Source organism: Nycticebus coucang, chromosome 2, assembly GCF_027406575.1.
Source record: "Nycticebus coucang isolate mNycCou1 chromosome 2, mNycCou1.pri, whole genome shotgun sequence".
NCBI classification, from domain to species: domain Eukaryota; kingdom Metazoa; phylum Chordata; class Mammalia; order Primates; family Lorisidae; genus Nycticebus; species Nycticebus coucang.
Window position 1 is genome coordinate 37,751,616 of NC_069781.1, and position 21,478 is coordinate 37,773,093.

General features: G+C 36.5%; 1 protein-coding gene and 1 pseudogene across 1 annotated transcript in view; one reads left to right on the top strand and one right to left on the bottom strand.

Moving 5' to 3' along the window:
* ERP44 (endoplasmic reticulum protein 44) overlaps nucleotides 1-21,478 on the top strand; it is a 97,473-nt gene that overhangs the window by 14,384 nt on the left and 61,611 nt on the right. Inside the window, exons 2-3 of the mRNA XM_053567580.1 lie at nucleotides 16,342-16,414; nucleotides 18,400-18,439. Coding sequence (XP_053423555.1) covers nucleotides 16,342-16,414; nucleotides 18,400-18,439 — 113 coding nt within the window. The remainder of the gene's footprint in view (nucleotides 1-16,341; nucleotides 16,415-18,399; nucleotides 18,440-21,478) is intronic.
* On the bottom strand, nucleotides 1,362-1,726 carry LOC128569511 (cytochrome c oxidase subunit NDUFA4-like; annotated as a pseudogene).

Here is a 21,478-nt window from a genome sequence, read left to right on the forward strand (position 1 = left end):
TTCTCAGAAGGCTAGGTATGTAATGTAATTCCCTTTCGGGGAGTTGATGCACCATGGAAGTAGTTCTAAGGTCTGACTTTCCAGAAAAACTGACAATACTAGATAGTAGATTGACTCTGAAGCCAGAAAGACCTGCTTCATTCCTGGCGTTCTCCCTTTTTAGCCATGTGCTATTAGGAGAAGTTCCTTATCTTTCTGAGCCTCAGTTTTTCTAACTTAAAAAATAGGGATTATTCTGCAGTAAGATATAATGTATATAAAGGACTTTACATACTTTTTAGCACATAGGAGATACTGTTTGTAAGGTTATGTGAAAAGAAGGAAAGCTTGTCAAACAAATGGAGTCACTGTCAATTGGAGAATTACCTTGGAGGAGGGTGCTGCTGGTGCTGGCTGTCCTGCTCCTGTGATCTATCTTTTACCCTCTGAAATGAGTAACTATTTCATTGTAAATGTTCTAAATATGAGTGGTTTCTTCAAGTATTTATCAACTCGTCTCACTCCCCTGGTAAGTTTTGACATGATCTTATCCAAATAGTGACATATGTTATTATGATTGATAGAAATAAATATCTGACTTGATATGCATTGCTGTTTTTAATGCAAAACAAATTCCTGTAAATGGTATAAATGAAAGTGAAGAAACATGGTTTATGGTCTGCTGTTTGAAAGGTGTCATTTGCTCTACATAGAAAAGCATTGTTTCTGTTACTGCAAACATTCAAAATCATCCAAAATATATATCTCTAACTATTGTAATTGACAGAGTGTATGGAAAATGATGATTCTGTAGAAATGTATAATCTCTCTCTAGTTGAATTTAGTAAAGGAAGAGTAGATTATTACTACAGATTTTTGGTCACTGAAGTGGTGAAAAAAATCTTACTTGTGTGTGTGTAGAAGATTTCAGATTGCTTGGTTATACAGTTTCATGGCTCCTATATGCATAACTTACATATGCTTACATACTGCTTTTTACACAAAAGCATATATAATATTTACTACTTTTATTGAGTTTTGACTATTAAGATAAATCTGCTTATAGATTTGATGAAAACTAGGGATTTAACAAATATTTTTAAATTTTGATACTGAGATGAAAGTATTTGGAGAGAACCTGTTGGCATATAAGATAGTTTATGATGAGTATTTCAGTTTGGATCAAGAAATTTCATTATATAATCTTCTTTATACTTAACATATACTTCCGATTGGAAAGATGGGAAGTAGGTAAAAAAGGAGGGTAAATTGTGTTCTCCGGTCCACAAAAGGAAGTAGTAAAGACCTCTGTTGATACACACTGGTTATTATTTTTTTTCCAAGTTTTGGATATTTATTAATCAGTATAATCCTCAGCACAGTATATCAGCATGATTTCATGCAATTAGAGGAAACATATTTCCTGGTTAAGTGGAAAATTGTGCAGACGGCTTCTGGAAGACCTTGATTCTAAGCAGCTTTATTGTGAAACATTTGGTTTAGAAGTCTGGGCCTTCTTTCTTCAGTTTGCTGTAATACACATTCATTGAGTAGAACTTGTGTTGATCAGTGGGATCCAGAATGTTTCAGGGTTCTGGGTTATTTTTTCTGTCCCAACTAACATCTGGATTGAACAATGCTAGACGCAAGACATACAGTGCTACTTCAGTACCTCCGGCTCCAATAAATATGAAGAGGGGAATTAAGCTCAGATGCTTCTTGGCTGACCGAGGATCTGGCGAAGCATTTGTGGCAGCGGCCTTTAGTCTAAAGGGAAAGAAAAATAAACGTGCAGGCAAAGACCTGGACTAAGTCTGCACCCACACTGGTGATTATTTTGAACAAAATGGTGGTTTCAGGCCAGCCACGGTGGCTCATACCTGTAATCCTAGCACTCTGGGAGGCCAAGGCAGGTGGATCCCTTGAGCTCAGGAGTTCAAGACCAGCCTGAGCAAGAGTGAAACTCTATCTCTACTAAAAATAGACAAACCAGCCAGGTGTTGTGGCAGGTGCCTATAGTCCCAGCTACTGGGGAAGCTGAGACAAGAAGATCACCTGAGTTGAAGAGATTGAGATTGATGTGAGCTGTGCTATTACAGCACTTAATATGAGGGCAACAGACTCTGTCTCAAAAAACAAAAAAATAGTGGTTTAAATTATATAATAACATGAGCCCTCAAGAAATAGCCTTTTTTTTTTTGAGACAAGGTCTTACTCTGGAGAGTATAGAGGCATCACCATCGCTCATTGTAGCCTTAAACTCCTAGGGTCAAGTGCTTTCCCTTGCCTGAATCTCCCAAGTAGTTAGGATTGTAGGTATGTGCCGCCAAGGATGGCTAGAGCATACTTTTTATGCCCTAGTCCAGTGGTTCTCAACCTTTCTAATGCTGTGGCCCTTTATACAGTTCCTGTGGGTAGAGAACCGCTACTCTAGTGCATAAGACCTTGAACATTGCATATTTGGATTGTTTTTCAGTATAGTGGGCCCTCTATATCCAGAGGTTCTCCCTCCATAACCAGACTTATATCAAAAATACAATATTTTCACATGTTATGCCTGCAGATCCAGAGAGCTGTTTTTATATGTGTGGGTTCTACAGAGCCAACTGTGGGGCTTGAGCACATATAGGTTTTGGTATGAGGGGATACTGGAAATAGTCCCCTGTGAGTACCTACGACTGGCTGTATGTATTTTTTTCAGATGGGTACCTGTTTTACCAAACCACATTATTGAACTATCTTCTTCTTTTTGATTTGTGGTGTGTGGCATCTCCTTATGTATTTAGTTATTACTAGACTTTCTGTCTTTTTTTACTGCTTTTAGAATGAGCTTGTGTAGTTAAAAAAAAAAGTTTGGTATTTTTTTCATTACAGTGACTGTATGAGTTAACTGAGGGAGACTTTACCTATTTCCTGTTCATGAAGATGATGTATATTTCCAGAAGTTCAGGTTGTACCCTAATATCATAAATTCTAATTGTGGTATTATTTTAATTAATTTGTCTTGAGTTTCCATATATTCAGTTATGTCATTTGCAAAGAGTGGTGATTTTACCTCTTTCCCATTTATATACCTGTAAGTTTTTTTTCCTAATTGGTTTTTCTTATACCTTCCAAACTGTTAAATGAATGTTAAATAATAGTGGTCTTGATAGAGATTCCTTGTCTTGTTGTACATTTAGTAATAATCCCTTTTCTATTTCCCAGATAAACACTTAATTTAAGAATTAAATTGCAAAGTGGTTTATCTTTTTAAAGACGTAATCCTTTGCACACATCAAGAATTGCAACAGTTTTTCTTCTTTATCGTTTTGGTTACATTGTTTCTTTTCAGGTCAAAGTTATAAACCTGCCGTTAGTGCAAGAATTGCAACAATTTTTGTTTCTTTTTATTTGTCCCTGTTTCCACTGGCAAAATTTGAGATTAGGGATTATATTGTCTGAATTGGAATTATTTTTTGAGTATAGCATTTGTTTTCCTAAATGTGTCTGCACCATATTTTGAGTTATATAATGAAGAGTACTTGTAATTGTTCTATTGTTTCATTATACATGCAGGTTAGTTCTGACATGGCCAACATGGGCTGTACTGATATTCCAGGAGTGTTGTACTACTGAGCAATTTAAGGGTTAAAGTAGTTTCCCAGTGTTATTCTGTATTAGTCCTATTTTTTCCCTTCTCTTTGAACTTGCAGTTCGTTATAATGCTTCTGGGAATACTTACAGTGTGAGATGTGCCTTGATTGATACCCAACTTCAAGGCCCTTACGGTTCCTGTCAGCCTTAGCCTCTTTTCTCCAGGGACCTTTCAACATCTCCTAGTTCCTTGCAGCCAACTGCAAACCTTTGTGCTTCTCTTGCCTGCCAGCTTAATGCAAAATTGAAAGTAAGAGTGGACTGACATTGTAGTCAGAGAAATGGCCTCCAGGGAGTAGAAGCAGCCTGGGTCCCATGGCTTTGGGACTTCAGATGGTCAGCTGATTTATCAGTCTGGACTAGAAATGGAAGAGAACTGTTGCCTAGTACATTATTTGTTTCTTGCTATAGGAAATAGAGAGTTTGTAAAGGGACAGAAAGAGAGGTAAATAAAGATTTAGTAAAAATACACTAAAGTATTACAGCAGAATGCCTAGCAGATGTAATGCCAACTGAGAATAGCAACGCCACAGGGAAGGAAACATCCTCTCTTGTAGCTTCTATTTTATGCTAGTAATTTCATGCAAAAATTTTATTCAACTTTGCAAAATTAATGTCTATGTAAATTTCTGATAAGATTAGATTCTACATTTGTATAGAATCAAAACTATTTGTATGTCAATGCTGAATTGTCACAAATAAGTCTTAGCTTGTCCTTGTGTTCATATTCGCAGACCAAAAACATTATATAGAGTTTAAAAGGAATTTACATGCTTGCTCCTAGAGTAGAAAGCTTTTTTCTCTAAAGTAGTGTTCTTAAACTTTAATGTGAAGTAGGAGTCAACTGGTGATCTTACTAGATGCTGCTTCTCATTCAGTAGCCCTGGGCTGGGGCCTTACCTTCTGCATTTCTCACAAGCTCCTCCAGTGCTGCTGGGTCAGGGAGCACGATTTGAATTTTAACATTTTAAGGTATTTAGCTTTAAAAAATAAGCTCACTGAAAATCTTTGTTTTCTAAACTCATTTATTAAGGCATCGTAATAAAACACACAGCATATGTTTCTGCGATGTGAATCTTACTAGCAGAAGTAATATATGATGACCTTTTCTTCCTGGTATTTTATTGCCTCTGATCCTGAAAGTCCCAAATCATTAATTTTCGTGACTGAATTAACAACCTTAAACAGCAATATACAGGAAGTTTTGGATTTTTATCCACTAATGTAACATGGCTGTTCTTTCTTTTTTTTTTTTTGTGATAATATACTGATGATTCACTTTTTCCCCTCAGCTTTATTAAGATATATTTGACAAATAAAAATTGTATGTATTTATAATGTACAGCATGATGTTTTGATATATTTATCTTTGTGAAATGATTAAGCTAATTACAATATCCATCACCTCATATAGTTATCTTCTTTTTTTTTTTTTGGCTGGGGCTGGGTTTGAACCCACCACCTCCAGCATATGGGGCCAGCGCCCTACTCCTTTGAGCCACAGGCGCCGCCCTATAGTTACTTTTTTGTGTGATGAACGCACTTAATAGCTAATCTCTTAGTGATTTTCAAGTATGCAATACAGTCACGCCTGCCTTAATGACGGGAATGTGTTCTGAGAAATGTGTCATTAGGCAGTTTCCTTGTACAAACATGAATGATACTCGTACAAATCTAGTTGGTATAGTCCACTACGAGCCTGAGCTGTATGGTGTAGCCTGTTGTTATTTTTTTTTTAACAGTAAAGAACGTATTACTTTTAAAGCCAGAAAACACCATAATTTTAAGATGCTAAAATAAGGTAACAAATGGATAATTTAAAAAATTTATAGAAATGACCAACTTTTCACATACAAATGATACAATACAGAAATTATTATAACTTGCCAAAACTCAATTATTTTGTCTAGAATTTACAAATAAGCAAAATAAATATTAATAAGCAACATAAAGCAGTAAATATCCCTTGATTGAATTCATTTATAAATGTGTGAAATTTAGCACAAACAACGCATTCCCTGACCTACAGGCCCATCCTGAGCAGGAGTGCCAGCCTCCAGCTGGCCCTACCAGAGCTCCCTGCTGGCAGCTTCTCCTTCCTGCTTCATTCCACGCTCCAGGGGCTTTCCCCTTTCCTATCTATCCAGCTACAAAGTTCCCACCCCTTTTGCAATTTTTGAAAAGAACAACTCCTCCTGTCTGGTTGTAAGAGAAAGAAAGAAGGTAAGGTTTTCTCACCACTTTGAATAACGCTTACAGAATACTTTGCAATTCTTTATGTGCCATTTTCCCCTTTCTTAAAACAGCTTTAGACCCTGTACTCCTCAGTTCTACCTTTCAGGTTATTCTACTTTATCATTAGTCCAAGACACCATGTTCATTTCAGTCAACCAATTTTGTCGTTATAACACTCAGTCTATTAAATATATAAATAGCAGCCTATATAAATCATTTAAGTTTTTAACAACAGTACTAAAGAGAACAAACAATTTACAGGAGACATCAGAAATTTCTTCATATTCTTAATAATTAAAGGCATTTTTTGGAGCAAATCTCAAAACAGACTTCTTATTTATCTATCAGCATTTTCACCTAAAGAACCCTGGGTTAGACATTATGTATGTATTTTAGCCAAAATGCTGAAAAACCATTCTCGCTAATAAGTAACAGCTGTTCACCCAAACATCATCCACATTGCATTAACCAGATCATTTATGACTGAATTTTTCAAAGTGGTATAAGTAGAAACTCTCCAGATGTTAATGTACTTTGTGGCCGTACAAGATTTAACTCTCACAGTAAAAGCTACCCTTATACAACCTACCAATTTAATGAACACCAAACTTTAAAAATTAATACAACTTAATCTAAATGCACAAACGCAAAGCTGTAAAACATGTTGCTGTAGTGGATACTGTAGAGCAGGCGTCCTTGAACTGCGGCCCGTGGGCCACATGAAGCAGGGTGAATTGTATTTTTTCCCGTTTTGTTTTTAACTTAAAAATAAGATACGTGCAGTGTGCCTAGGAATTTGTTCATAGTTTTTGTTTTTTTTTAAACTATAGTCCGGCCCTCCAATGGTCTGAGGGACAGTGAATTGGCCCCCTGTTTAAAAAGTTTGAGGACACCTGCTGTAGACAGTTGTAACACAATGGTATTTGTGTACCTAAACATACAAAAGGTACAGTAAAAATGAAATATAAGATTAAAAAAAAAAAGGGCACACCTGTTTAGGGGGAACTTAACATGAATGGGACTTGAGGACTGGAAGTTCTCTAGGTGGGTTGGTGCATCAGTGAGAGGTGAGTGGGTGTGAAGGCCTAAGACATTACTGTACACTACTGCCGCTTTTATAAACACACACTTAGGCTATATGAAATTTATAAAAATACTTTTCTTCAATCATAAATTCACCTTAGCTTACTGTAACTTTCACTTTTTAGACTTTTATTTTTAAGTTTTTGACTCGGCATAACATTTAGCTTAAAACATAAACACATTGTTCAGCTCTAAAATAATTTTTCTTACATTACATCCTTATGCTTTTTTCCATTTTTAATTTTTGGTTTTTCTTTTACTTTTAAAATTTTTTGTTGAAAACTAAGACACAAACACACATACATTAGCCTAGGCTGCCTACATAGCATCAGGTCACATTACTGGGATCACCCCTGTTCCTAAGACAGAGAAATTTTTCAGCTCCATTGTAACCTTGGGGACCATTGTTGTATGTGTGATCTGTTTTTGGCCAAAAAGTTCTTGTATGGTACATGACTGTACATATTATTATAATATGTACCATACATATTATAATAATATGTGCCATACATATTGTATGGTACATGTTGTACAACAGATCTTGAAGCTATTAAATGAGGATAGTCTGTTTGCTAAAGTGTCTGGAACTCATGCCACAGAACAGCAGGGGTAACTAGAAGAAGGTATTACTAGGTGCTCACCACAGCTCTTAGACTGTGATGTGGAGGGTTTCCTACAAAGGGTGGGAAAAATTCCTGTGTTTGTGAATCATAACTATTTGTTGTGCTTTTCACTGTTACATAATTAGAACCAAATTGTAGTATAGACTGTATTCTTATTTGATAATCTTGCCTTGCTTTCTCAAATATGTTAAAAATGTTTGTTGGCTATTTTCATTTCTGGATCTTTCTCTTCTACTTCTCCTCTCCAAAACCCTCTTTCTAAAGTCTTAGTGTACTAACATCATTTACCCACTCATCTGTGTAGTCATTCACTGTGTACATATACAAATAGGGTACAGTAGTAGGTGATCTGTGGGATACAGAATTGCTGAAGGTGCAGTCTCTGCTTTCAAGATACTCATAGTCTATGGAAAGAAGTAAAGCAATGCCACAAAGAACCAGTTTAAGGATAGAATTAATTTGATTCTTCCTTTAAGAAAGAATAATGTGCTAACACCCTACAGAAAGTGCTCTGGGAGTTCAGAGGGAAAAAGAATGAATCACAATATTGTCTGGGACCATTAGGAAAGGCTTCATAGAAAAGGTAGTTTGTGAATTGGGTCCTAAACACCAGACAGGCTTTTCTGGTTCTTCCAAACAGGAAATTGCATCAGCAAAGCCTGGAGATAAGAGAATAAGAAGACATATTTTAGGAATTGCAGGTCTGTAGACTCCTTGCATTCTTGAAGGAATGATTCTTGAATTTATGATTCTTGAATTTATGATTTAAAGATTTGAATTTATGATTCTTGAATTTATGATTTAAAGATTTGGGTTGTTTATGGGTAACCATTGAGTCATATAGCAATTTTCCTGAATTATTTTATTCCCTTGCTGAGAGTCTAGTGCAGGGGTCCTCAGACTTTTTAAACAGGGGGTCAGTTCACTGTCCCTCAGACCGTTGGTGGGCCGGACTATAGTTTAAAAAAAAAAACAAAAAAACTATGAACAAATTCCTATGCACACTGCACATATCTTATTTTGAAGTAAAAAAACAAAATGGGAACAGATAAAATATTTAAAATGAAGAACAAGTAAAGTTAAATCAACAAACTTACTAGTATTTCAGTGGGAACTATGGGCCTGCTTTTGGCTAATGAGGTGGTCAGTGTTTGGTTCCATATTTGTCACTGCTAGTCGTAACAAGTGATGCAAGTGTGCATCCATTAGTCTAGATCTGGTTGGAGATTTCAGATGTTTCATTCTGGAAAAAGTCTGTTCACAGACATAAGTGCTACCAAAGATGGTTGCCATTTTGAGTGCATGGTTCCTGAGATTAGGATATGTCTCGGAGGGGAGAGATGCATAGAAATTAGGAAGGCTGCTTGACTTGAATGCATCTTTCAGAGAGTAACAATTCTGCAGTTCAACCAGTTCCATTTGGTAAATGGTATCCACATTTTCAATGTCAATAGAAAATGGGTTACAGAACAGCTGTATGTCCTGTTCATGGAGATGAAGCTCTTTAAATCTAAATTAGAACTCCTTTTGCAACTTTTCCAGTGAATCCACACGTTTTATTTGGGAATGCAACCAGTGGATTTTCCGCTAATAGATTTTGAATTGTGGGGAGATGGCAGAAATTTTCCTCCTTTACTTGTTTGATGAGGAGGCCTAATTTTACTTCATATGTTTTTTTTTTGGCCGGGGCTGGGTTCGAACCTGCCACCTCTGGCATATGGGACCGGCGCCCTACTCCTTGAGCCACAGGCGCCGCCCTACTTCATATGTTTTCACATGTGATTGCGTATCACAGATGAGCTTCCCCTTTCCTTGAAGTTGCACATTGAAATTGTTGAGTAGCTCTGTTACATCTGTCAGAAAGGCAAGGTGCCATTTCCATTCTGCATCATTGAGCTCTGGTACTTGTTTTTTGAAAGCAGAAAAGCTGTATCTGTGGAAGTAGGTCATAGAAATGTTTCAAAATTCTCCCTCGACTCAGCCAATGGACTTCTGTGTGGTATGGAACATCTTCACAGGCAACATTTAGCTCAGACAGAAATTCCTGAAATTGTCTGTGGTTTAGTGTATTACCTCTAATGAAGTTAACACAAGATACCACAGTTTTCATAACAGAGTCCCACTTCTGTGATTTACTACACAGCACTTGTTGGTGGATGAGGCAGTGTATGGCTATTGGATAAGAATGGTTATGTTTGTCCATCTCTTGGTTAATGCGAGCAATTACTACTTTCTTAGACCCCACCATGCTAGGAGCACTATCAGTTGTCACACTGGCTAGTTTTGCCCAGTCCAGCTTCAAACTATTCATAGTTTGGCAAACCTTTTCATAAATATCCTCTCCTGTAGTTGTTCCTTTGATGCTTTGCAGTGCAGCAAGCTCTTCTGTGATTTTGAAATAGTCATTCGTCCCACGAATAAAAATTACAAGTTGTGCAGAATTACAAACATCATTACTTTCGTCGAGTGCCAAGAAAAAATAGGAAAGTTTTTTTGCGGAGTTTTGCAAATGCTGATGCAAATTGTCTCCCATTTCTTCAATCCTTCGTGTAATTGGGTCCTGAAAGACTCACTGTACTAAATAAATTGGCCTTCTCTGGACACATCTCTTTGGCAACAGAAAGAAGGCATTCTTTTAACAAATTCTCCCTCCACGAATGGTCTGCCAGTGCACGCTATTATCTTGGCAACTTGAAAACTTGCTCACAGTGATGAAGTATTTAGCTGTTTCTGCTTCACAAAAGTATTTTGCTGAGTTGTCAATGTATATTTCACTTTTAATATTTTATCTTTTCTCACTTCTCCAACTAAACTATCATATTTATCTTTATGTTGAGTTTGATAATGTCGAGGCAAATTGTATTCTTTGAACACAGATGCTATATTCTGGCATCTCAAACACACAGCTCTTTCCTTGTACTGCATGAAAAAGTAATCATAAGTCCACTGTTCTTTGAATATCCTACACTCCGAGTCAATTTTTCTCTTTTTTGATATCATTGTTTCCTAGGGATTCCAAATTGCTATTAGTAAAGTACCAATATATATATACAGCACTCCAAAAACAATATGCCAGCAATAACTTTGCCCACACAGAGACATATAGACTGCACTGCCCATCAATGCAGTCTGATCAGTGCCCATCAATGCAGTCTGATCAGTGTCCATCAATGAAGCCTTGCCAGTCCACATCCTTTCAGCCTCACCAGTGCCCGTATGGTGGAACTCTGCTTTTACCTCAGGCTCACACTGGTGCGGTGCGGGAACAGGCATGATTACAGAGCCGGTTCCTCCACCACCTTTCCAGTTCACACTACCCTGTGCAAACCGCACTGCGATCTGTGAACTCGCCTAGGAATCTGATCACATGGGTGAGAAGACCCATGCGATCAGATTCCACTGCAGGAAAAAAGAAGGCACGTATGCCTTTTTTCTTCCGTATCTAATGTGAGTTCAGCCATACAAGCTATGGCTGAACTCGCACTGTTTAGAGATCGCAACAGTGTGAACCGGGGCTTACACAGCATACAACATACAACATCAACTGAATAGCAATCAGAATATAAATGCACCTACTGGCAATTAAATTGGGTTTCCTACTCCTCGGCTGTCTGCAGAGCCGAATTAAGTTCCCATGGGGCCCTAGGCAGATTACCAGTTTGGGGCCCCCATGCGATAACACTGAGCACTGACCATTTGCATTAACCCTGACCACTGACCATTTGCGATAACCCTGACTGCTGACAATTTGCATTAATACTGAGCACTTACAATTATCATAATCACTGAGCACTGACTATTTGCATTACCTCTGAGCGCTGACTATTTGCGTTATCACTGTGATGCAACCCCCCTAGAAACTCCCCCAACCAACTAACCAACTTAAAAAAAAGGTTTTTCTAACTTCAAAAAAGTCTCTTCTAACTTCAAAAAAAGGTGTCCCCTTATCTGTAAAAAAAAAAAAGACCGCCTAACTTCAGAAAAAAAAGGCCCCCTTAACTGCAAAAAAAAGGCGCTACTAACTGCAAAATAAAAAAAAAAAAAGGACCTCCTAACTTCAAAAAAGAAAAAAAAAATCCTAACTTATTCTTACCTCAGTCCTTAGGCAGCAGCAGGCTCTGCACAGGCAACCTGGTGACTCCTCCGATTACACCAGAGACTGAGATGAGGAGTCAAGAGACAGAGAGAAGGAGGGGCAGGGAGAGACAGATGGAGCGGAGTCGGAGAGTAGGAGGGGAATTGGAGAGTGTGGGGCACATTCCACACATGCGCTGTGGCCCAGACAGGGGGTTGCTAAGCAGGATGGCAATAACACCCGGTGGGGAGAGACAGAGAGAAGGAACGGAGTTGGAGAGTTGGCACACGTTCCACACATATGCACTGCGGCCCTGGACAAGTTGGCTACTAAACAGGACAGGGAGCTGTGGCAAAAACACCTGGCGGGCCAGATAAATGTCCTCAGTGGGCTGCATGTGGCCTGCGGGCCATAGTTTGAGAACCCCTGGTCTAGTGGTTTAAGTCAACAAGTAAGGCTAGGGATTGGCTTAGCATTCATATCTTAGTTCATCTTTATTTTCTATTCACTCTCATTACACTTTTTTTTTTGAGATAGAGTCTCACTTTGTTGCCATTGCTAGAGTGCTATGGCATCATAGCTCACAGCAACCTCAAACTCAGTCTCCCAGAGTTCTAGGATTACAGGCGTGGGCCACTGTGCCTGGCCCTTCTCATGACATTTTTCATTCCACTATATGTTATATGGGAGGACATTGTATCCTTTTTAATAATTTAAGATTGGTAAATAATTTAAGCTTGGTATAGTTGCCTCAGGGTCTACTATACATAGGATGACCATAAAATTTATTATCTAAATTTTGATCATTATGTAATCAACTTTTCATTGTCGGTATCTTGTTCCAACTTGATGCCTAATCTAGAGAAGAATTTTAATTTCTCATTAACTTCAATTCTGCTAGCCTACTTTTTCTTCTTTTTTTTTTTTCCTATACCTATTCCATTGAGCAGGTTGAGCTGTTGGAAAAGTCATTTTCTACATCATGGAAGAGGGATTAATTCCCTGAAGGATTTCTTTTGCAGTAGTGGAAAGAGAGCGCTCTCAGTAGAGAGCTTATACATTTATACAAAGAGAGGGAAGCTGAAAAATTGTGAAGCATGTTTAGGGAGAAGCAAACGGCTGCTGGGTGGCTTCTGCAATGCTGTGGAAATGCAGTTAAGTGCCCTGGCATCATTTGTCAGTAAAGTGGTCATGGAAGATACAGAGAAGTTTAAAGAAAGGAAAGTTTTTCAGTTTCTGGAGATACCTCAAGTTTTTGAAAAGCAACCAAAGGAAGAAAACATTCTTTACTTCCTGAAGAAGCTCCTATTATTTAAAGCTAGCCTGTCACTTTATTATTAATATTCTTTAATTTAATGAATATGGGTGTAATATTTGCCATTTCACTGGTGTGCCTTTTTAAAAAGATGTCATCACTAGACATCTCACACTGAAATGTGTGATGGTTAATATAGTAAATGCATGTTAGAGGAGTGTCTAATGTTATTTTATGAATTATTAAAGATGAGTAGAGATGCCTCTCTCCTCTGCTTCCTTGGCACAAAAGTGAGCTAACAACCAAGAGAAATGACCCAAGTTGTAAAATACTTCACAAATTTATGTCTGTATATTTATATATGTTGCCTAAATATTCATGTATTCATTCTATCATGGGAGACTATGTTCTTTTTTTTTTTTTTGAGACAGTCTTATTCTCTTATCCTGGGTAGATTGCCATGGCATCCTAAAAGCTCACAGCAACCTCAATCTTTTGGGCTTGAGCACTACTCTTGCCTCAGCCTCCCAAGTAGCTGGGACTGCAGGCGCTGGCTAGTGCCAAGCTATTTTTCTATTTTTAGTAGAGATGGGGTCTTGCTCTTGCTCAGGTTGGTCTCTAAATGTGAACTCAAGCAATTCACCTGCCTTGGACTCTAGAGTGCTAGGATTATAGGTGTTCAGCCACTTGGACCAGCAGAGACTATGTTTTTCATGACTATTAAGATCTACTGATAAATTTCTATATAGTTCTTTAGTAAAATAAATTTTTAAAGTTTCCTTCAAATCTAAGTTGAAAAAAACAAACAAACACACAAATTAATGATTCCCTTCCTCCCTATCTGGGTGGAGCTACTTGTCTAAATTTTACTTAAATACCATAGTATTTAACACAATAAGATGATTCCCCTGGAGAATCTTGTTTCTGCCCAGGGCTGACATGAAAAGAAGCAATTTGTCAGACTAGTGGAGCTTGCTAACAATTCGAGTAAACAAACTGTCTTTGCCTTCATACTGCATATCAGTAGAAATGTTAATGATACAGGAAACCGCCTCCTTGACACCCTACAGGGAGCAGAGATTATTGGGTCAGAAACAGTTTTCTTGCTTTGAGCCCTCTTAACAAACACAACTGTTAGCTAAATACCAGTCTCACCAGTTTCATATTTATTATTATTAGCACAGTGTTTTTAAAGTAATAGTTATCTCTTTAATATAGCCAAATAGATTGTTGCCTCATTTTTGCCATTATCTAGCATGTATGTGTTTACATGTAAGCCATGTAAATATTTCAAAGTGAAAAGCAATTAAATGTTCTCTGTTAACATCTATTTTGATAGCTGATAACTCTTTAAAAATATTTTGATAGAACTCAAAGAATACATTTGGAATGTTCCTAATACAAAGAAATGATAAATGTTTGAAGTGATGGATGGATATACCAGTTACCCAGATTTGATTGTTATACACCGTATGCTTGTATCAAAATATCACATGTATCCATAAATGTATACAACTATTACATAGCCATAAATTTTTTTTCAAAAGGGCTCTCTCTTGGATCATACAACTGAAGATGATGTTCTGATCAGAAGTCTAGCACTTCTCACATTTTTCTCTCCTCTTTACCACTACTAGTTTGAGAGCTCCCTGAGGCAGAACACACATGCCTTAGTATTTGTGCCCTCAGTACCGACCAGACAGTCTGTAAGTACTGTTGAGTTATTTAATGACTTGGCTGTGGGAATAACCAACTTCATTGCCCCCTTCTTGAGTTTTTCTTCAACACACATCTGTACTAATATAATTGGGTTACACAGTTACCTAAAGCTTGTCAGATTCTTAGGGGATTCTCAATAACATCTCTGTTATTGAGATGTTGATAGTGTGGAAGAAAAAAATTTCTTTTCTCACCCATTTCTAGGTTTGTGTGTGAGACCCCTTTAATAAAAGACAGATCAACAAAAGCATACAAATTTGTTTAGTATAGATTTTATGTGACATGAGAACCTTAAGAAATTGTGACTCAGATGGGAAAAATATTTTTGTGCTTGAATTGGTAGAGTGGACAGTTCTGTAGAAGTATGATTAGGTAAAAGGGGGCATGATTTAAATGGTAATAGACTAGGGGAATTTGTCATCTCGGTGCCCTCAGGGACAGGGATATTTCTTTCCTTGGGATCTAGGGAGGTAACTTGTCTCATGAGGGTCTTGTGACCTACTGTAGAGGAAGGTCAGAATTCTTTATTGGCCTGCTTCAGGGGAGAAGATCAGAGAGATCGTTTTGCTGCTGAGCTTGTCTCAAATGCCAGCATGTGATATTTTGGGATAATGTGTCCAGAAACCCATTAATAGTAAGTAATGACTAGTGAAGGAAGTCTGATTTTTCTAGTGAATTTTTGAGTCACTGAAGGTAATGAAATTAGTTATGTAAGTCAGATATTTGGAGATTTACAATCTTTCAGTTTACTTTTAGGATAGTATAACTTATTAGTTACTAGCAGACATGGCAGTCAATTATTGGCTACACTATTATGGAAACTTGAAAAGAAGGCATAATATTATCTTTAGGCTTTTCCTAAGAAAAGCATAATCTCTAGAAATATTTCAAAAAATTGTCTGGGCTTAGTTATGTACTAGCATCAATGTATCTTTTTATACCATTTAGATTGAATTATAACATTTTCATGTATCACTTTTGTTAAGTAGTAAAGTGTCCATGATAGTCGGGCAAAGGAATAGTTGTTAGGACTTTGATCAGAGCTGGACATTATTTGTCTTTTACTGAAAAGCAGTGATTGACTGAATGAATTTTCATACACAAACTTCGTTTTCAACAAAAAATTCCTGGCAGAAAATGCAAAGTATATTAAAGATAGAAAAGAAAAATAAACTATTACTTATTTTATTAGTATTTATTATTTAATTGTTATAAGTAGTAAATGAAAATGATATCAGAAGGGCTTTGGTTTAGAGTTTACAAAAGTCTTCCTTGAATTCTTCATTATTTTGTTTTTTGTCTTAGAAATAGGTGGGATAGACTCAGCAAACTCATATTTTTTAAATTTTATTTTACTTTATATTAATACTTTGAAAGCTTATGACTTCCTGGCAATTTTTTTTCTTGTGGCCCTATAGAGATAAAGTTGTTGAATAATTAATTAAAAGGGTGAGTATATTTTCTATTTTCCTAATTGTTTAGAAATGATTTCTTTTATATATTTGGAAGCATAAAAAGACTTATTTGACTAGTTTCTAGACTTTCGAATTAATATTTCTCCTATCAACCTCGAGAAGCCTTTGAATAGGTAAAAAAGATGAATACGTATTGATGGATGATTTTCTAAGTAATAAGTGGAACCACAATGTTATTCATTAATTTTTTTTTTAACACTTTCTACTTTACTTATTTGCCTGTGGAAACCTTTATTAATTTCATATTTTTAAAATTTTCAGGTAACTTGGGTTTTTACTCCAGTAACAACCAAAATAACAAGTCTTGATACAGAGAATATAGATGAAATTTTAAGTAAGTACCTTGATATTTTTAAAGTATACTTTCTTCTGTATAACAAAAATCAGTTTGTATACAAAAACAATAAAATCTTAGTTACCTACACTATATAAAGAATTGGCATTCTGATTAATCCCGTAGCTTACAGAATTAAGTACTTTTGGTTTTGATTTTTTAGTAAAATTTCTTAAAATATGTAAATCTTCTTGCCTGTGTTATAAGGATGGAGATTCTTTCCGTCTTTTCATATTTTGTTTGCCTTGATACAGGTACCATTCTTAGCAATTCATAAAGTATTTTTCTAAAGTAGTAGTACTAAATGCACAGAACTAAAATGTTAATAACCTTAGAACATAGCCTGAATTTTTTTTTTCTTTAATGAAATCACTAACTTTGATCTTTTTCATTGTCATTGGTCTCATTAAGTTCACTTAAGTGTTTTACTGAATACTTTGCTGACATTGTGATTATAAATACAATTACTTGGAGGAAACCATTTCTTATTTTTTTTTGTTGTTGTTTTTTTGATTCTGTCTCACTTTGTCACCCTCGGTAAAGTGCTGTGGCATCATAGCACACAGCAACCTCAAACTCTTGTGCTGAAGTGATTCTCTTGCCTCAGCCTCCCAAGTAGCTGGGACTACAGGCATCTGCCACAACACCCAGCTATTTTTGGAGACAGGGTCAGGCAATCCCCCGCCTCTGCCTCCCAGAGTGTTGGGTTTACAGGCGTGAACCACCACGCCCGACCTACCATTTCTCATTTTTAAAAATAGCAATGGGAAGGTGTAGATGGAGTAGATAGAAAATCACAACTTCGGAACTTTACAAAAATGTACCATGTGCCTCAATAATTTCCTTTTTTTTTTCTTAAACTTCATTTCTGCTACTGGTTTACACATAACAAAACTAAAAGTTAAGAGATAAAAAGAGTTTTAACATTCATTGACCATCATATGTTTTGTGCTCCCGAAATTTTAAATACTAATGAAATCTTAATACTAATATCTTATGGGATATTATTAGAGCAGGGTTCCATAAACTTTGGCATGTATCAGAATCATCTAGAGAATTTATTAAAATCTGTACTGCTAGCCCTGATCCATAGTTTCTGATAGAAACTGTTAGACCCCCACCTAAGCATTTGTATTTTTGTGAGTTCCTACGAGATGTTAGGGCTTCAGGTCCAGAAACCACAATTTGTGGACCACTGCTTTAGAGTGAATAAGCAAATGCATAAAAGTACTTTGAAGGTAAAAAAGGAAGAAAGGAATTGAAACTCACATGCCAGTCTCACTTCTGTCATCTTCTCAGTTCGAGAATATCTTGTGTTTTATTTTTGTAAGTTCTTAAGAAGTTTAAGTTTCTCTGATTTAGGTTTAGGTGAAAGAAATAGTGCTACATCCTTCTCCTGTCCTCACATCCTGATATGCAAATGTACTAGGTTTGTGCAAATAGAAACAGAAAATAACTGTTAAATGCACAGGAACCAGAAAACGTGCATCTTACGCTATTAGTTGGTGATTGCTTGTTGCCAACTAGCAGGACATCCAAGATTTATAAATAGCTTAGTTATACAGGTCTATTCTGTGAAATAGGGTTTTACTTAAAGAGCTAATTCTTATTCATAAATATGGAAGATCAAAAAATGGATTATTAAAATTCAGATCATTCCACTTTACTTTTTATGAGAGTAGGCCGGTTAGTAGCTTGCTTGCATGGTCTGGATTTGATTTCCCTTTTGCTTTATAATCATTTAAAATGTAGTAAACGGCATAAAGATTGAAGACAGAAAAGAGACAGAGGCGCCCACAAATTATGTAAGCCATTTGTGACTCTGATGTGTGGTTTCTGAGTAAGAGGTAATTTAATTATTACTGAGTTATTTTAGTGAGCCTTTGTAATCAGAAAAGATCATGATGAAACTATATCTTTATGTCAAAATTATGTAGATGTATAACAAATAACGTAGCTTTTTTGGTTTTGTTTTTCAATTTCAGACAATGCTGATGTTGCTTTAGTAAATTTTTATGCTGACTGGTAAGTAATCTTGTTTTAACTTTTTTTTTTTTGCATCACTTAATTTTTAAAATTTTTTATTTTTGAATTTGTTAAAGGTGAATTTGTTTTGCTAGATAGGGGTGGTTGGGAAATCCTTTTTCTATTGTATATGCCATACACAAAATTAACTAAGGTTTATCCACAAATGAAGCAGTTTAATTTGGTGATGATTTCTGTTTTTAAGAGATAAGTATAACTGATTTCATAATCCCATATTTTATAAACAGGTAACATAAAAACTCAAATATGCATGCCTCCCCCACCCCCACCCCCCACAGAAAAGTAACATATACTGCAATTCCGTTTGTCCCAATTTGGAAGGAAGGCAGTGTTTGAAGGGCAGGATTGGGGTGTGGCAAGTTTAGGAGGAAAAAGAATATTGGACATTTTTTAACTTATACATACATAATTTGCTACCTCTTCCAGGAAGCCTTTACTCCTTCCCTTGGCTGAATCAGATCCTGTGCAAATGTTTTTTCTTACTAGGTATTTCATCTTTTCTTCCTTGTTTGTACCCTAGCAAACAAACTTTGAGTGCAGAGATCATGTCTCTTTTGGTGTCCCAGCATCTCTTTGGTAGAACAAAGATGTGATGCATAGTAGAGATTAAAGAAGGAGGCCTGGAGATAGAAGAGGAATTTAGCTGAAGAGAAGTTTGAAACCCTGGCATATTCTTTATTCCTAGATACTCTTATCTTATTTGACCCTTTAAGGCTTACTACCTACTAGCTGCCACTACCCTATTTCAGGCCATGGTCCTACAATATAAAGTCCTTCATTTATTTTCCGTGCCTCTAATCTTAGGTATCTCCAAACACTTCTTTACAGTATAAACCAAAGTTCTCTTTCCTACAAGGCAAATTAGATTAGTTTATGTTCCTTAAAACCCTTAACTGGTTTTCCATTTTTTGGTCTAAAATTTGACTTATGGCCTGGTCCCTTTTCCCTCTGTAGCTGTATCCCTTGCCTCTCTCCATTCCCACATTCTGCTCCAGTGATACTGAGCGTCTTTTCAATTCCTGTAAAATTCTGTATTTCATCACTAGGCCAGTCATATTTTTCCTGCCTGGATGGATCACTCTTTTCTCACCCTCTTCTTTACTTAGTCAAGTCCTAGTCATCTTTCAAATCTTAGATTAAATAACACTTTCTCTAGTCAACTTCCCAGGTGAATATGCCTACCCTGCTCTCAAAATCAGACTGGGAACTCTTCTGTATTTCCCACGATGCTCTGTTCTTATGCAGTTATAACAATTTTATGTTATAATCTAGTTGGTGGCTCCCCACTAAATTGTTTGCTTTGTGAAAATAGTTATTATACCCATTTTTTTCAACATTAGTCCCCACTTTGTATCATATGTAGCTGATAAGTACATAAGAAATACCTGCTGAATGAATTTAAAGAACTTTTGTAAAAAGTTGAAGATACACAGAGAAAATACCATTTATAAAATATGTACCAAAAGTAGCATTTTCAAGGTGAATTAGGATTAGCAATCTATAATTAAATAGCCATAAAATTGGGTTGATCATTTAGTCTGTTTTAAAAGTAAGAAAACTAGCTGGGTGCAGTGGTGGCTGACTCCTGTAATCCTAGTACTCTGGGAGGCTAAAGTAGGTAGAACCTTTGAGCTCAGGAGACCAACCTGAGCAAGAGTGAGACCCCATCTTTACTAAAAATAGAAAAATTAACCAGGCATTGTGGCAGGTGCCAATAGTCCCAGCTACCTAGGATGCTGAGGCAGAAGCATCACTCGAACCCAGGAGTTTGAGGTTGCTGTGAGCTGTGATGCCACAGCACTCTACCCAGGGCGACAGCTTGAGGCTCTGTCTCCAAAAAAAAAAAAGGTGGAGTAGTAAAAGAATGTGCTATTGGCCTTTGTGCAAAAACTAAATTGGAAATGTGGGCTAATTTTAGTTGTTTAGGAAAACATATTACCTAAAGAATACCCTGAGTTGTTCATGAATTAGTACTCTTTTATTCAACTGAAAAAACTTGGGTAATTGGCTGTAGACCATAGACTTACACTGTTTGGCCTCAAAGGCTAGACTCTGAGTTTCTTCTGGAAGTTATAGAAGTAGCACAATTTAAGAATTCCCTAATGAGGCTGCCTGAAAATATTGCTGTGCCTCAGAGAGTAATACCGCATAATGTTGAATAATGCTGTTACGTGCCAGACTTCACATACTTTGTTTTAATGCTTAGAGCCACCCTGCAGGTAGGTATTATAATTTCCATTTTAGGTTCAGGAAATTGAATCTCAGAAAGCTCATACGGCTAGTAAGTGGTGAGACTGGGATTTAAACTAAGGTATGTGTGACTATAAAGCTTATTTTTCTCCCCAGTACGTCATATTAGTAAGTGCTCCTAAAGTGTCCCTGCAAAGACTTACTTATTTGGTCAACTTGTTAAGGATTGATTTAAGCACTAGAATGAAAATTGGGTTTAGATAACCCTAAGACCCTTCAAGTAGAGCCACAGCTTTTGTGATATTACTTTTATAAAAGTAACATTTCCATGTTGATGGATACATGTATATACAGGTAGGGTAATATTAGAATCGAACTTTTATTGCATCTTCCCCTTTCATCTTTTGGTACAGGTTGAATGTCCCTTGTCTGAAATGTCTAGGACCAGAATTATTTCAGATTTTGGATTTTTTCAGACTTTGTAATATTTGCCTTATATTTACTGGCTCAGCATTTCTAATCCAAACAGTTTGAAATCTTAGATGTTCCTGTGAGCATTTCTTTTAATGATCATGGTGACACTCAAACAGTTTCAGATTTGGTAGCATTTCAGATTTTGGAGTTTCAGATTGGGGATACTTAACGTGTATTAAAAACGATTCTGTTTTAAACATGAACCCTTGCTTAAATACTTACTGGGCAGCAGACTGGACAGTTCAGAGAGAAGGAGCCCTTGATGTTTATCTAAAGACTACTTCTTCTAATTTTTTCTTCCAGAAGAAGTCTGTCCACTAATTATTCTTTACTAGGTCATATCCAGATTCTTCA